Here is a 16,955-nt window from a genome sequence, read left to right as displayed (position 1 = left end):
AAGTGCACAGAAACCCAAGAAAGTGTCTTGTGTGATTTTTGCATTGAAAACATGGCTGTTCAGATAACATTAAAAACTATCAAGTCATTCTTCCCACATATTGCTCATTAGTATCGAGCCATCTTCCTCATTTCAGGCACCTCTCAGAACATTCATCTTCTGATCATAAGGTTAATAAAACCAAGAGAGTGCTGTGGGAAATGAGGTAACATACAGCTTATAACTAATTTGGAAAGAAAAAGTGTAAAGAAAGTGTCAAAATTTTATTCCTGCATCACTTATTCCAAAGTTGCAAAGTTTTGACTTTCTAAAAGAAAAAACAAAAAACAAAAACACCTCAAGCAAACCCAAAACAAAAACCAAACCAATCAAACAGAAAAAAAAATCAGATAATATTTCATAGAACATCTTTTGAAGCCTGTAACAAACTCGGTATTTTTCTCACAAACATACTCAGATAACACAGGACTGAAGAGACAAATTACATTGTTCAGTTTTGTAGAGTCATGCTTATTTACATAGAGATATGTAAAGTGCTCTTATTAGATTGACACTGGCAGGTCATAAATCAGTTCACATTTGTCTAAAAAAATCAAAGCAACTCTTTGAAAAAAAATAGCATTATTATTACAATTATTCCAGCTTGTTATATTATTATTCCTGTTTCTTAATTCAAGCTGAGGACAATACGAAAAATAAGCTAAGACCTCAGATATCGAGAGAAAAAGGCAAAACAATATTTCAGTCTCCACAGATGAGGGGAAGAAAAAAAGTGTCTCAATAATAACATAGCTCCATTCTTTTCAAACCTTCCAAACTGTTCAAGGGCATACAGGTGCTGACTAGGCACCATCATGTGAAAAGGCTGCTATTTAAGCTACCCTATGCTGGTCCCCAGGCAGATCCAGGGAGAACAAGGTCTTCCTCTCTCCTCTTCTAAGGGGCCTCAGCTGCACTGCTACTATTTTAGAAAATTCACACAGGTAAGTTTTTATGCACACACAGTCTATGCAGTTCAGACCTTTGCATCCTTTCACTACAAGCTCAACCATTCTGGTAAGACTACAGCAGCTCTTTAGAAACTGAGTTTCTAAGAAAGAGGACACTGCTTCTCCCCAGGTGTTTCAATCGGCTGTACAGCCGCTCCTTACCGAGACTGCCCGTTGTCCTCAGAAGATGAGTGAAAGCTCTCCATCTCCTCACTGTTCAGGCCCAGCTCAGAGCCATAGCTCTGGTGCACCAGCTGCCAGAATTCCTGCTTGGTCAGCCTCTGAAACAAAGCAAACTAGTCAAGAACCATGGTATGGAACAGTAAGGCACTGGAGGAAAAACAGCAACAAGTTTGAATTACGCCACAGCCTTTAACCTCAATTCTGACAAGGACTGAAAGCATTCAGGTATCATGTTCCGAGATTGGGTTTCAGCATTTTGGGCAACTGTACTCCTGCCTACTCCATACTCCCATCGCCGTTCAACCAATAACACCAGGCATAAGAAAAGTCATCATTTTAAGAAAACACACTCGTAGCCATTACTTGCTTCTTCACATGTCACCAATATTTTCACAGATACCTTCAAGATCCCTCCATCTTAAACTTCACTTGATATGGCACAAGGTAAGTAATTACCTCTTTGATTCTGAACAAACTGCTTAACAGACACCCACCTGTTTCCTGAGGATGCTCCGAGTACTTTACAAATTGTGGGAGGCTAGTATTTCAGTCACTACACTGGTGTCTAGGTCAGCCAACTGTCCACTTTGCCAAGGTGGGACAGGAGGTCCTCTCTTTGTACCACCAGCATCCTCTTTATGAAAAAATAGTTGTTTTTCTTCAGGATTACCTTGACTCATAACTAACTAAATCTTCTCCTCTACAATATATCTGTCCTGTTCCACGAATTCCCACACATACCAAGACATATTTAAGTTCTCCTAAACCGTCAGGAAAGCTTGGAGGTGAACATAGTATGGCACACTCATATCTACAAAGTAAGCAATGAGTTTCAAAGTCCACCTCGGCTGTAAAGGGATTGGGGGAGGGGGGGGATGTAAAAAAAATAGAAAGAAAGGAAATAAAAGGTTTCGCTATTTAATAGAGCTCAGAGAGCAATACTAACAATCTTAAAACAGGAGACACCACACTGGAAAATGTGCCTTGGTCACCATCCATATTGATCAAGGGAACAGGACTGTGCTAATGAGGCAGTAACACAAGTAATGCTTACTATTTGCATGAAATGATGACATTAAATACCCATACATTATTTAACGATCCTTTAAATTATCCTCTCCAGCCGCTTGCTTCACGTGTAGAGTGTTAGTTACAGTACCGCAATTTTAGGCAGGCACGGAGGAGCTGACCCGCGCTCAGGATGTAAACGCGCGCCCGCGGCCGCCGCGGCGCTGCCCGAGCTGCCGGCGCCCCGTCCCGCTGCGCGACCCACCTGGCGCGTTCCGCGGGGCAGCGCCGCTCCCGGCACGGCCCCGCTCCCGCCGGGAGCCGCCGCGCTCCCACTTCCTGCTGGGCGGCGGCGCCGGGACCCGGCCGGGGCCGGGGCCGCGCCTTCCTCGGCTGCCGCGGCCGGCGCGGGCGGGAGAGAGCGCGTCCCGGCCGTCGCCGCCGGGCTGGGGCCCGCGGAGGTCCCGCCGCCCCCTGGCCCCGGCTGCGGGAGCTCCGCGCCGCATCGCATCGCACGGGAGCCGCTGCCCCGAGGGCCGCTACAAACAGCCCAACTCGGGAGACGAGGAAGGGTTTTTTTTCCCTCGGGTATTTTCCAGCACAACACTTTTTCGGGCTTTTCAGAAAGCAGCTGGCAACAAGCACCCTATTGGCAGAGATCAGTTTCAAGGTATTTAATCCTAGCGAGGGCAAAGTAAACAATAAAACACAAAACACACAGCTATAAAGCAAGGGTCATAGCAGCTAATGCCAGCCTCCCTCTGCACGCGGATTTGTTCTACACAGCAATGCAGTGTTGAAACATGCATCCACGTACAGCTGACCTTACTTTCCCCATGCATTTTGTCTTCTGAAGCAATAAACTCATAACAAAAAAAAACTACCTACAGCTGTTCTTATTAAATGGCCAAAAATAGGGGTGGGCATTACATGGTTTCAAAATATGACTGAGGTGAATCTTCAGCTAGCACACCTTCCAACTAAGGAATCAAATTACAGAAATAAAGCCATTTTAATTTCTGTTGCCCACTATTGCAAATGCCCTTGATTACCAGTCATAAGGACACAGATCTAATGTTGCTAATTAAATTCACTGGTATGTTCTGTCTATGGGCAAATCAGTTTGCTCTTTTATGGTCAGCTCAATAGTTCAAGGAAAGCAAAGAAGCTTTTCAGCTTCTATAAAGGAATCTGTAAAGCTGTTTCCTGTTGTTTTGTAAAAGCAATCTTACCAACTTCTGCTTCTAAAACAGGATTCTTGCACTCTGCTCAATTATTCCTAGCTCAGCTAGATATAATAAGTTCTTAATGGTCACAAGCCAAGATCAAACGAGACTTGCTTTATTGTATCAGAAAGAGTCAGTTCTGAAAACAAAGAAAGGCATAAATTTTCTGGGTCAGACTTCTGCTTCTGAGAGGTGGCTGAGAGAAGCTCTGAAGCTTGAAAGGCAAAATCTAAACGTGAATTACTTTGCCCATTCAAGGTGATGGTCTACACTGGGTTTTTCCTCAGTTCTCTGTATACAAAAACAAAGGCCACAAGAAGCAGCTGGGATACATTTTTGTCTTTTCAAGCAGAGCACAAATCATCAATACTTTGCTTAATGCAAGACAAAGCCGTGTCATGGCACAAGCAATACTACAGAGTACCACTGACAGAAGCAAAGCTGATGATTTTTAGTCTCTATGGACAAATGCAGAAATAAGAACAAGACCTGCCATACAAATTGACTAAAAAGACAACCCTCACCATACACCAAACTCCTGCCAGGCAACTCTGATACAGAACTCTGTTGGCAGAACATGGGAGGGAAACAGCAAACTCTCCCTCTAATTGCCTAAACATGAAGCTCAGAATCGAACCAAGTCTTTCATATCTTAAATTAATCTTCTTGTACACAAAGGTGCAAATAAGCATCTCTCTTTTCACAACCTTCCCTGAGAAACTGTTGGGGAAGGCAGAACTGCCGTCCTGGGAGATACTTGCCACAAGAAGCCCAGCTGATCAGAAATTCTGGTCCCTTCTCACACCTCTAGACTTACCTGCTACAACGTCTCAGGAGACAGGTGCAAATCTCTACCCAGCAAAGCATAAGAAGAACAATAGGAAAATAAATCCAACTCTAAGGCAGAGGACTCATGGGAATTGAGACCGATTAAGTTAAGATCTTGTTCCATTAGAAATAAGGAGCACTGTGTTTGTTTGGGATTTGAATGACCTGCCTAATTACATTTTAATTTGTTCCCTCTCCCTTAAACTTGAGGGATATTTGACACCCATAAGGTTTAGGAAAATAAAGCAAAACTGTGAATGGCACTGCTTTTATTGTCAATAGCAGCCATGAATAAATTTCTTGTGCCAATCTGGAAAGCCCACTGCAAAACAGGATTTTTGGCTGATTTTAGAAATTGAAGTATTATTGAAAGCTGCAGTGGATGTAGAAGCAGCTATCTGTTTTATCAAGACCGGTATCATGTCTCTTCCAGACCTGCATTAATGATTCCTTATTTTCCATGATGCTAGATAATTTAAAACACAATGGCAAGGTAAAAGCCTACCAGACTCACTCTGCACACATTTTGAAACAGGGATGGAAAAAAAATAAAAGTGGAATTTTCCTTCAAAGAAAAAAAGTATTTGCATGGACATTTAAATAATAAAAAGCCAAAGAAAGACCCATGTTAAGAGGAAAGTACTCACTGATTTGCAGAGGAATTAAAGTTGAAGGGCACCAAACACACTATAGTGTATTCTGAGCAGGTCTGAAGAAGTCATGAGCTACAGAATTTTAACTCAGCTAAAAGGGACTAGGAATCCTGTCAGAGCAGTGGTGCCAAGTTGGGGGAAATCATCTTGATGGATGAAGTAAGTTTGGGCACAGAATAGCATGCAACTGGTTTTCTTGCACAGTGAAAGTCACTTCTAACAAAAAGGCAGACTTGTCCTAGGTGGCTGAGCAAGTAGTCCTTTTACATGCAATACTTGGGAGGTACAAGGCAGAACGGCCACCAGATGGAGATCTGGGAATGGGTATGAGGCTGACCCCACAGACAACTTCTGCAGGTGGTGAAAGCCTAAGGTGTATCAGGTAAAGCAGACAGGTCACTCCTCAGAAGTGAGACTTCATAGCACAAAATCTATGCCCAGAAGTGCTGAAGAGGCCAGGGACTGAAAATTAACTTTGCACTGACATGATTTGAAGCAAATGTAATTCCAGTCCCCTGGATCCAAATCCTGAAAATTGGGGACTATTCACCATCAGGTGGTGCAAACCAGCACTGTGACACCTATAGTCAGAGTTGTACTTCTGATGGCAACTCTATTTCATAATTTAACAGTTGGATGTCATCTCCAGGTCTAGCAGATGTGCTCCAGAATATAAACAAGCTATTCACAGGCATTAAAACATTTAGCTATTTGCAGGGAAACATTAAAACCAGCTCTTTTTGGAACTGGTTCCAGAGTGAGATTTGTTTTTTGTCAAAAGCCTTACAAATTCTGATGGCATCCCTCTGATCACTGAAGCCAGGAAGACCAAACTGCACATACTCAGGTACTGCATACCATGGCAGGGCCTCAGATATATGAGACATTTTCCAAATGTATGCTGTTCCTGACATTGGAATGGTGGGCAGAAAACAGCAAAACTTATTGAAAACACAAGGGCTCTCTTTTAGTATTAGTTCAGTAGACAGCTGTCATTCTAGTAGTGTCAGTGGATCCAGCTCCAGCAACTTCAGTTTCTTCTTTCAACTCCACAATGCCCCTCTTAGCTTTATCTAGTAAAGAATATTCTAAAGAAGGCTGACAGGTGACTCAAACACATTCTAGCAGAGAATCAGAAGTCATAACAACATTTCAGAAGTAGGAGCTCAACCTAACAGAAATCCTGTTTCAATAAGAGTTCCAAAGATGCTACATTAAAAAGCCCTACATACACCTCATGACCATGCTCCATTTTACAACGGAGAATCCCTGGCAGAAATTTTCATAAAACGGGTTTATCTTTCAACATATTGCAGTGAGGATGAAAGCAAGCTAACAGCAAGATTTAATAGAAATAATGATAGTTCCCAAGCTACTCTAATGCACTGGTTCCTGAGACCTGCTGGCTTAATTAATCTCATCTTGAATGCAATCCATGCCTCCTGCTTTCTTATCTATCCTTTAGCCATTGCTCCAAAGTGAAAAATTGATCCTAATGTGACACTCATTTCAGTGTCACAGAGAAGAAACACACAAGAAAAACTAATACTGAACAGTACAAAGCTTGTTACCTCTGTTCCAGCCCTAGGATAGGTTTGTATACCTGAATGTCCATACATTAACCCTCCAGCACCACAAACTAATCAGCTGAATGACATAAGTGCCATTTCTGACAAACTTGGCACAATGAAAGAAAGCAAGGTTACTTCCAGTTGCACATTACAGTCAAAAGGTGACAAAGTACCTTGTGGCTTGGTTCAAGACAAGATGGCTATGAAGTTACAATTAAATAGTATTTGATTTGAGGGACAAGACATTTGCAAGAAACATTGGTTTTACCTCAACTAGCACTTCTCTTTATTTTCAGCAGCTTTTTTTATAAAAAGTGCCTCTAGTCTGACCTAAAATTCATCCAACAAAAAGAAAAAAGTGTAGCTACTATGTGTAAGTAGTACAACAGCTTTAAACCTTTGGGAATTGTTGCAGTGTTATACATGGATATTTCAGTGTGTAATTGCAACTGAATTGAAATATTTAAACAATGAGAGACACAAACAGGAAGGAATTGGTTTATAGAAATTGTCTTTCTTACAGTGATGTTCTGCAAGTGTCAGTCTGTTTTTAGAAAGATCTGCTTAAGTATCCACAAATTGCAATATAAATCAAGCTAACTAGCTGAAGTTGCCAAAATACACTTCCATATCATACAGCCTGCATTTATTGCATTTATTCAAGGTCAGCAGAGTTGTAATGAGTTGGCTGGCAAAGGTTCAGCTAATTTATCTGAGGAGGAGTTTTGGCCTTTTTCCTTGGGAGTTTTCACTGAGAAAACCCTTTGCCTTTTTGATCACAAATTAGGCACAGAAAATGTGAAGCAAATGCATATCAATTTAGTAACATATGCTTGAGCTCATAGTGAAGAGAAACATGCAACCTATGTGCAAAGACAAAATGCTCCTTCAACAGCAGAGTTGTAGGTGGCAGTCTGAGAAGGAAAAAATGAGAATTCGTCTGTGATCTAAAGTACAGGGAACCAAAGCAGAACATCAGATTAGAATTTTAAGTCAGAAAGCAAAAGCTAACTTCTAGTTTCTTATTCTCCACAAGCACATATGTCTACGTTAGAAAAGGTTTATTTGGCTGCTTAACCACAGGTACTGCTACAGACAAGCTTACCTTATCCAGCAACACATTCTGCCACAAACGGAAGATGCTGAGGTAGCTTCTGTCTCTTGCACTGAATGACGTGAAGAAAAACTACAGAGAAAAAATATAAAACAAGCTCACATGTAGCTATTCTCAGGAATCTCAGAATGCTTCCTTGTATCTTGAATATCCCAAGGTCATCAGTAACAGCTTGCCTCATTTCACATTCAACAAACCTGGGGTCATATTCCTCAGGTTCCACAGTTTGCATCACTTTCAGTGAGTATTCTCCCCAATATCCACACAGTATATGAAGACACTTGTTGTTCTGGCTATGTGACTACCCTTGGCATAAAGGAAGAGCTCCTCCTCAACTCACACACACTTAAATTTTTCCCATAGGAGGTTGAACAAATCAGAAACACATTATGCCTGTTTTTTACAGGCCACAGCTATTTTCCATTCTTTTGCCACATAAGCCTTTCACTAACATTTTCATACAAGATTATGTGAAATTAAAATAATTAAAATAGGAGATCAAATTACATGCATAGTTTCAAGTATTAATCTTTCCCATTGGAAAGCTGGGGTCTTTTTAGCAAAGAGGTCTACCTTCCTTGTCAATGAAAGTTAATATGGGATGAATTGAGAGGAAACAGCCACATATGATAAACCACAGTGGCTTCCCAAAGAACAGCTCCAGGTTCACTGTGGAAAGGTCTTTTCTTTGACAAGAATTACTATTTTCAAGGCATTTATAGAAGAACTAATCACAAAGTCTATTGCACAGAAGACTCTACATCATGCTTTTCAGTTTTTCAAATACACACTCAAAAAACTTTATTTCCCAGCACATGTTCTGGGGTAAATTTCTCTATTACCCGAAACCCATGACATCCCAGTCTTTTTGTTTTCAAGGAGTACTTGAAATCCAGTGACTTTGATATTTTCTAGTATGAAGAATGCACATTCTGAATTCATGCTTTGAATTAGTTTTCCTTTGAATAGGTGAGACAAACTATTACTCTCTGGTTACTGTATCAACACCACTAATGGATTCTGCAGTCAAACTGGAGTGGAATTACTAAGCAAACATGCACAGGGACCAAACCTAAGTCTGCCTTCTAATGCCAATGACATTTAAATATGTGACAGGGAAGTTACTTATGAAAATATAGACTAGAACAAGTGCTGCGTTCAGGACTCTATCATTTATCAAGAATGTATTTAAAAACAGATTTTCACCTTCTCTCCTTTTGTTGCTATTTGTATGGCATTTGGAATGAGACGAGCAGTCTTCTCCTTTGTCATGAAAGTGATATCCTTCAAAGCAATAGAAATCTAAGCAGAAACATATTTAATAAGACATATTAAAAATAACTTATGACTAAAAAGTTAGAAGTTACAGAACATGCAAGGAGAACTCTAACCCCAGACCCTGGGATGCAATTCAGATGATATCATAAAGGCAATTACTGTCTCCACTTGCTGCTTTAACAGCAAGGATTTCAAAGTAGAAGTTTAGGTGACTTAAGAGTCATCTCCTCTTCTTTCACATTAGTACTAGGGAAGTAAGTGTTCTTTCTTCTTTTCATCCACTCTTCCAGCCATAATCCCAGCCAAACTCAAGTCACAGATGTGAAAGTCAATCCCAATCAGAATGCTGGGATTTATACATTATCAGAAATACATAAAGCAGGACATAGATGGTCAGATAGAGATCAGATAATAGACTGTGTTATCTCACAGAAGTTTACAATATTGTCCATTTTCAAAATTTTATTTGCAGTCTAGTTACTGCAAGAAATTCTTCCTGCCTAGGCATGTTTGACTTGTATATTAGTAGCTGAAATGTTTCTGTTTAGAAAAACATGGTCTGACTGACTGCAAGAAGCCACTTCCTTCCAGCCTACCCCCTCTTCTCTTGAATATAATGCTGTGTTGCCATTCAGTTTTGAGAAAAGAGGAACATACAGCTCTAACTTGTTTTTTCTTGTGTGAGCAGGAAGTTCTCTACTTACTCCCTCTCTCTTTGCAACAACATAGCCTGCTAATGAGGTCCCAAACTTGGCTCTACCACTGTAGCTGATGAGCTCAGATTCCCTGAAAGTATTGCCAAAGATATCACCCTACTAGACAGGCATAAACAGGTTACCAGGATGTATGCCGTTTTGGATTAAAAAAAACCCCAATCAGTCTTTGAACAGCTTATATACTCAAGGGTATCATTCCAAGGGGTTTATTTTTTAATTAATTTCACATCTAAAATAAGAAATATTCAATCATCAAATCCATCTGACAAAAGTAACCTTGGATTTCAGTTGAGAACTTCTACAACCCTCACAGTCTTAAATACACAAGCTATTTGTTGCTTGTCCTGTGTAGTTCAGAGCACTCAAATACTGACTTAAGTTATGAGCAGTCTCATAGTTCACAAAACATTTTGACATGTTCATCCTCTATTTGCTAGGTTATCTTCCTTATTCACTGCTTCATGCAAGTTCTACAGCAGATGCAACAACTGTTTGAATGAATAAATTTGATCGCATTAACCTTATCTGACAAAAATAAATGGCCAACATATGTACCTTTGCTTGTACTGTTCGAAAGCCACAGACCACAATATGAGAAGTTGAAGAAGTCACTTATCAATTCCCTTCAGCTATTCTTAGATGCTGATATTTACATGTAAGGCTAAATCAAGTAAGGTTCAATGCTGTAGAGTTCTTGAAGAGGCCAACACCACATACCATGTCATGACCCAGGACTTACAGTAGGAGGTTATGTGCTACATTCCTTTATAGGACAACTTTGCATGGTAAGGAAAGGCAAATTGTCATCCAGAAATGTAAAAAGCCAGCTTTAGCATAATTCCTTAACTTCTTATGCTGAATGACAGACTGATCAGGCTTACTTCAGCATTCAGATGCCTCCACTGCTGCTACTCTTATTTTATATAATGGATTTGAATTTCCACTCGAGGATGCAGGCTTTTTCTTCACAGCCCAGAGTTACCAGTATGAGATTGACAGGATGAGATCAGAGAGACTCTAATCCTATAACCTGATAGGATAGGACAAGGAAAAGGTGGAATCCAAATGAGCTAAGAGATCTTACTGTGGTCTCCCATCGGAAAATGTTGCTGTGGAAGCAGAGCCAGTTTTCAGAGAGATACAAGCGTCCTTGCAGCAGGATATCCCTCTGGAGCGCACAGGCGTAATCTGTGTACAGAGAGCAAGAGCAAGAGTCACCCACTGACTGCAGCACAGCTGACCCAAACCTGTTAACTAAAATGAGACGGGGTATTACAATACAATAAAAAAATAATTTCTTTCACTTTTATAAAGTCTACAGAGGCAGACTTGTACTGGCTTGCACCCAGACCATTGTTCTGGGAATAGTCCAAAGCCAGAGTTGATAGTACATCCATGTAAGGACAGCATTCTGTCTATCGACCCCCGTGCATTATCTTAGGTTTTCAGAGAAGAGGTGTCAGGCAAGACCAGGAGTGCATGGGAGAAGTATTCATTAGCCAAACTTCAAAGCATCTAAACAACAGAATACAAAAACATTTTACAGTACAACTGATTAATTATACTGTCTACTCCTACGTAACAGTAGTTCATGTGTTGTAGCAAGATAATGGTTTTCTACTAAACAGATCCAACACTAGCTAAAACTATCTGCAGAGTGAGACACTTAACAGGCAGATTGAAGCTATCCAGTTCTTGAGGCAAGGGGTATTTCCTGAAGTTGACTATCATTTTTATGATTCTGTCTCTGACTGAAACATCCCTATGGAGAAACAGATTTCATCTACAACGTAATTATTAGATACCTGCTATTTATACCTACCCATTATTAGATACCTGCTAATTAAGAACAAGAGCAGAGGATTTAGTTGCATTTCTTAAAAGTCTCAGCTTTCCCAGTTTCAGAGCCTGAAGAATCATACAAAAGGAATTTTCAGAAGTACTGCTGCTAGATAATTAAGATGGACCAGTTTTGAGAGCTCCAACCTAAAGAAGGCTACCTAATGTGTAGAAAATATGCAGAATGTATGTGTTGATTCAATGTATATTAGTGATTTTACCCTTAGAAGTATCTAATAGCTTTATATCTAGTATTGTCTGAGCCAGAATTTTGATCTTCTGTACTACAAGAACATAGTAAATACAGTTCTTGTTCAAATATCAAGAAGTTCAGGTCTCCCCAGCATCCTAACTTCAAACTAAATCTGCATTTACAGAAGCTTTTGTTACAATTTTTAAAATTCTCTAGCATTTTCCTCCTCAAATGATCAACTGGAAATAAATTTTCTTGTAACAAAAATGAGGCATGTATACAAGCCCTTGGAGATGTAACTACATGTAGGACTAGGGAAGCTTAAATTGAAAGAACTAAGTACATGTTTGAGAACAATCAGATACCAAAATGCTGTCAGAGGAAAGCAACAGGAGTTTGAAGTTAAGGACTTGAGGAAAGCATGACTAAGAAACCTCCATCTGACTTGTGTTTTTTAGGAGGGATTTAGACCTATAAAGGTTATCACCGGGCAACTGATGAGCAACTCCACGCTGATCTACGTACACAAAAGAGAATACCAAAACAAACAGAAGAGATTAGCATTTCTCCTTTTAAGTTTTCAGAACCTGTAACTTAATATGCTGCTTGAAAACAACATTTTCAGGCAAATTATAATAGCACTTCTTTAAGCGCCCATTTAGACAGTCTAAGTAATTCCTTTAATTTTAATAATATTTTATATAATCTTTATATACAGTGCTCATTACACTAGAATAGCTGCTTATTTTAACAGCTGTTTTAAAGACAGAAGCAGCAACAATTCTTTTAACGAACAGCAGCAAGCAATCACTTCTTGGAGCACTGTAAAGCCTGTACAAAATTTCTCTACACCAAGCAAAGGAAGAGCTCCTTGCTTGGAGGATGCAAAAAGTCCTTTCAAGGAAACACTGCTTTTTATGGGGTAAAAAAAAAAATATATGAAAGTAGTGGCTTTGCTTCTGATGGAACAGATTGAGATTAACCCATTACTAAATCTTTCTCTAAATCCTATGCAGTCTCTTTGAAACTCTGCTTCAGAGTTTGCTCCATGGCTTTCTGCATCAATCCAGCGTAAGGAGAAACATCAAAACAATGCTTTGAAGTAATATCCTTTCTTCTGTTTTACGTCCCTAGTGAAGTATTTTAAAAATGCATAAGGCATTTCAGAGGATAAATGCCTCCTGAGGCTGGAAAAAGACACAGGGATTTAACTGCTTCAGAGCTGTTGCTTTGCATACTGCAAGCATACACTAAACAGCCTCTCAATATTAATTTCCTTGAAAGTTACATAAAAAGAGAAATGAACTTTAAACAGTCACAATGCCACTTTTGTATGAAAATATACAGTGTATTTGTTACATAAATACAACATAGACAGGCGATAAAGGAGGGAATTAAGGTGCATCATTATGCAAAGGAGATTGGGTTACATGCTTGCCTTCTTTGAATTCTGCACTGGAGAGAAACAGAGCTGGAAAAGGAATATTTCAGTGCTGAGAAAAGTTATGCATCATAGTTTGATATTCTCTGACATGTGCTTCTTTCCTCTCCCATTTATCTGAAAAACAGTCTTTTAAATTACAACCACCCACGTCACTCAGTCTCAGAAGTCACATTAATCAAGGTGCCTTGGGAAAGGGTGTTAGTTCCAGGGAGCAAGGGGGAAGTTTTTGCTAAGAATGATCTACCTAGTTAACAGGGTATCAGAAACAACATTCCCTTTTTTTTTTTTTCCCCCCCAAAAAAAAGCAGGCAGTAGAGGAGAGGATGGACCTGGCTTTCCTTGAAGCTATCTCATGCTAGTTCAAAGACAGTAGAATAGGGAGTGATTACCTGTAGTCAGAATTTGCCATAAAAAACACAAAATACTTTGACATGACTGTAATCTGAAGTCACCAAACAGAGGACAAGGACTTTTGCTGCGATTACTTCTTACCTACTATGAGTCTCTCAGAATCTGGCAGATGAGAAAACTGTCTCTTGAATTCCTCACTCCTATATTTGTAACTGGAACTTGAGAGCTGCAACAAAGAACAGTGAAAGGTTATGCAAACAGATTTATTTTCAGCCATCAACTGTCTTCATACTGAACGTGTAATTTTATCTTGAAGAACAAATGAACTTCAGAAGAGCAATAAAGAATAGGTGGTATCTAAATGTGATCATCACTGTAACTTTATGCTTACTTATGTAAGACTATTTATTTGGCATGGGCCAAACTATTCCCTGTATCAAGCCAGATGCCAGTCACAAGTCACATTACAGTGCTATGATAGCAACCTGCTCCACCCCTAAGGTGATGAAAGCCCTTCTGGGACTAAATATTCTAGTACAGACTAAGTGAAAAGGCAGCAAGGCCACAACACAGAAGCGACAGAAAAAAAAAAAATCAAGCCTTCATGGAGGCCAATAGAACACAAGGACACAACAGAGAACATCAATGTCTTCTTGGAGTACCACTTCAGGAATACTACAATGCACTGTATTTTTCAACAGTTGCTGTAACTAGATCTGTAGGAATAAAGGTAATAGTTTCCTCCAGTAAGAATGAATTGCAGCATCACCATCACTTCTTGATTTTCTGTCATGTTCTGTTGGAATCCTGGATACTGAGAATTTTAAACTTTCTGTGCTTAGAGGCACAGACCCTCAAGAGAACACCGCATTCGACCTGAGGTCGTGGAACAGGTTTTTGAAATTGATTAATAGCACTGGGATTACAGGTGTGTAGTTGGATAGAAGTGTGTAATATCACAGGGGGGAAAACTTAGAGTTTGGGATTTTAGAATATAGAAATAAATCTTAAGCAAAATAAAGGTTTTAGGGCAGAGGCAGGTTGTTCTTTACCTCCTTCTTCTTCATGGGTTTGGGTGATGTTTTGTGATTGGACAGAAAGGTCCACATTGCAGACTTTGAGAGATCAGTTATTGGGTTAAAAGGGAAAATAATCTAGGTGTCCTTTCTTAACTGGGCAGTTTAGTTTTAGTTCAGCCTTAAAAGACCTTGAAACTACATCGGAGCCATTTTGTTTCTTGCTAATGAAAAGTTGCCAAACTCGAGGTTGCGAGACTGTAATATAGATAAGAAATAATAAACACCCAAGTCCAAACATGGAATGCTGTTTCAAGTGCCTTCAATCCTGACCTCGAGAAATTGATAATGTTCTACAGTTCACCTCATTAAAAAAAAAAAATCACTGTCTATGATTTTTGTAAGATTCAAATTGGGCAGTAAACCCATAGCAAAGAGGACTATCTCAATGGACTTTAACTCCTTACTTTTATAAACAAATGTGCCTGTTCCCATTCAAATGAAGAGCTTCAGCACATTCTCCAGAAAATATTTTGTATAGAAGTCCTACTTCTCATTTTCAGTTATAAGAGGATCATATTGTTTTTCTTAACAGATATTGGACACTTATTTTAGAAGCAGTCTTAATTAAATGCTGTATAAGGCCATGACTCAACTGGACTAAAGCTATTACAGGAAGAAATCACTTTTAAGTTTTCCTAGAACCAGGTATTAATATACTACAAAAGCCTCTTCCACATTTTTTTTAAACTTTTCTAAAGATCTTAAGCACATGGATGCTATTCTCTACTTGACCATCTGTATTACTCCAAAACTTGACATTTACCATTAAACCCATCTCCACCGTAAGATTAGTTGCTATTTATATTTAGGGTGGGGGAAGAAGGAAAAAAGGAGGCAAAGAACCACTTTTGATTGTATGACCTTGCAGCATGCTTACTCTTGACACATTCCTGCAGCATGTTAGTTGGCCACTACCCTTTCACTATATTTGTGCTTATCCAAAAAAATCCCAGGACACAATCAGATTTATCTTCAGCTTGATGGCCTTTCTATGAACTAGAGCAAATACAGTGCTCCCACCTCCTCAAGATTCCCACATTTTGCTCTTTTTCACTGAGGACGTTCCTGCTTCTTGCAGTTCAAATGTTCCCTGAACACCACTCAACACTTACATCCTACAATGGTCTGGCATCTTATACCTGAGAACTGAGCTCTCAGGCCTCAAGAATACAAGTGCAATCTCAAAGTCAAGTGTTTAAGTGCATGTAGCACATGAGAGAGCAAAGTTGCCCTGACACAGATCAGCTTTTAAAGAAAAAGTCAATTTACCTTCTACTACCATGAATAAAAGAAAGTCTATGTTTGACTTCTGTTTCAGTACATATTTGCTGTCCACTCATATTCTGAGCATTGTAATGCAAAAAGGCAGCAAGGGACAGAAACAGAAAATACATACACCCCCCCCTTCTGAGAAAAGTAAACATGAAAGCTTTGGGTGTAGCTGAAGAGGAACATGTTAGACATGTCTCCTCTAAACTGTAATGCCTCCAGTTATATTTCTGTTACGTCTGTGATTATAAAAACATTCTTGAAAAGCATCTAATCTGCTGAAGTAGGTGGGCTATGGTTTCCTGACTTGCAACATCCTGCCCTGAAATGCACACTTTTAATTGATCATCCAAGAAAGGCATCCAATATCTGCACTTCTTTGAAGAAACAGTTCTTCGCAATTACTCTGCAAAGAGACATAGGGAACAATGAAAACTTAACTCACACCTGTCAAGCTTCCACCTGTAGTTCCAGAGTCCCTATGGTTTACACACAGTCCTACCTCAGCTGACTGAAGTCTGGGCTTGTGTTGCCAATGCCAGCATATAGGGAATAAAAGAATTGGTCTGCCATGAGAGGAAAATGAAAGTCACAGTCTGTGAAATCATGATTTATGAAGCAATATTTTTAGGATAAATGTAGTTTCTCCAATATGAGCGCTTAAGTTCAGCATTTTTGTGCTTGTAAAACAAAAGGAATTAAAGAAAATAGGTGCATCACAGGGTTACAGATACATTTATAACAGTGCTTGAATCAGCCAATTCAACAGCTCCAAGAATCCAGACTCAGGACACTGAGTTTTATGTAGAACTGAAATTCTTCTAGATCATCAAACTTGCTGCAGCTTGTCTTAGAAACCCTTGCTGGCATTTAGAAGTGTTGCCATGAGTGACTGGACTACAAGAAATCCTTATTAATTGTAGATTTCTACTGAGCTCTTAGGACACTTATGCATAATCTTCTCTGAATCCTCACCTAATCAGCAGAAAAATGTGAGCACATTGAAACTTATCTTTTCCCTACTTTGCATGAAAATTAGCTCACTTAAATATGCACTTTTACCTACTTTTTACTACCAAGGTGGCTTGGTGATTCAACACTTGGGAAACAAAAGGGGCAATTTTAACACTACTGGCAATTTCAACTTCCTTAAAGTGAGGAAAATAAGACATTTCTATGAATACAGCATCTCTTCTAATCACTACTGTAATGTC

The 16,955-nt window shown here is 39.5% G+C and overlaps 1 protein-coding gene across 2 annotated transcripts in view; it reads right to left on the bottom strand.

Moving 5' to 3' along the window:
- The window catches only part of GRAMD1C (GRAM domain containing 1C), a 51,123-nt gene that overhangs the window by 19,696 nt on the left and 14,472 nt on the right, over positions 1-16,955 (bottom strand). For both annotated transcript variants that reach the window (XM_021549164.2, XM_077781222.1), the window contains exons 3-7: positions 13,535-13,619; positions 10,651-10,754; positions 8,779-8,874; positions 7,564-7,644; positions 1,152-1,270 (exon numbers count right to left, since the gene is read on the bottom strand). In XM_021549164.2, coding sequence (XP_021404839.2) covers positions 1,152-1,270; positions 7,564-7,644; positions 8,779-8,874; positions 10,651-10,754; positions 13,535-13,619 — 485 coding nt within the window. The remainder of the gene's footprint in view (positions 1-1,151; positions 1,271-7,563; positions 7,645-8,778; positions 8,875-10,650; positions 10,755-13,534; positions 13,620-16,955) is intronic.

The sequence above is a fragment of the Lonchura striata genome, chromosome 2 (genome assembly GCF_046129695.1).
Source record: "Lonchura striata isolate bLonStr1 chromosome 2, bLonStr1.mat, whole genome shotgun sequence".
NCBI classification, from domain to species: Eukaryota; Metazoa; Chordata; class Aves; order Passeriformes; family Estrildidae; genus Lonchura; species Lonchura striata.
The sequence above is the reverse complement of the archived record's forward strand: the minus strand, read 5'-3'. Positions and strand labels throughout refer to the sequence as shown.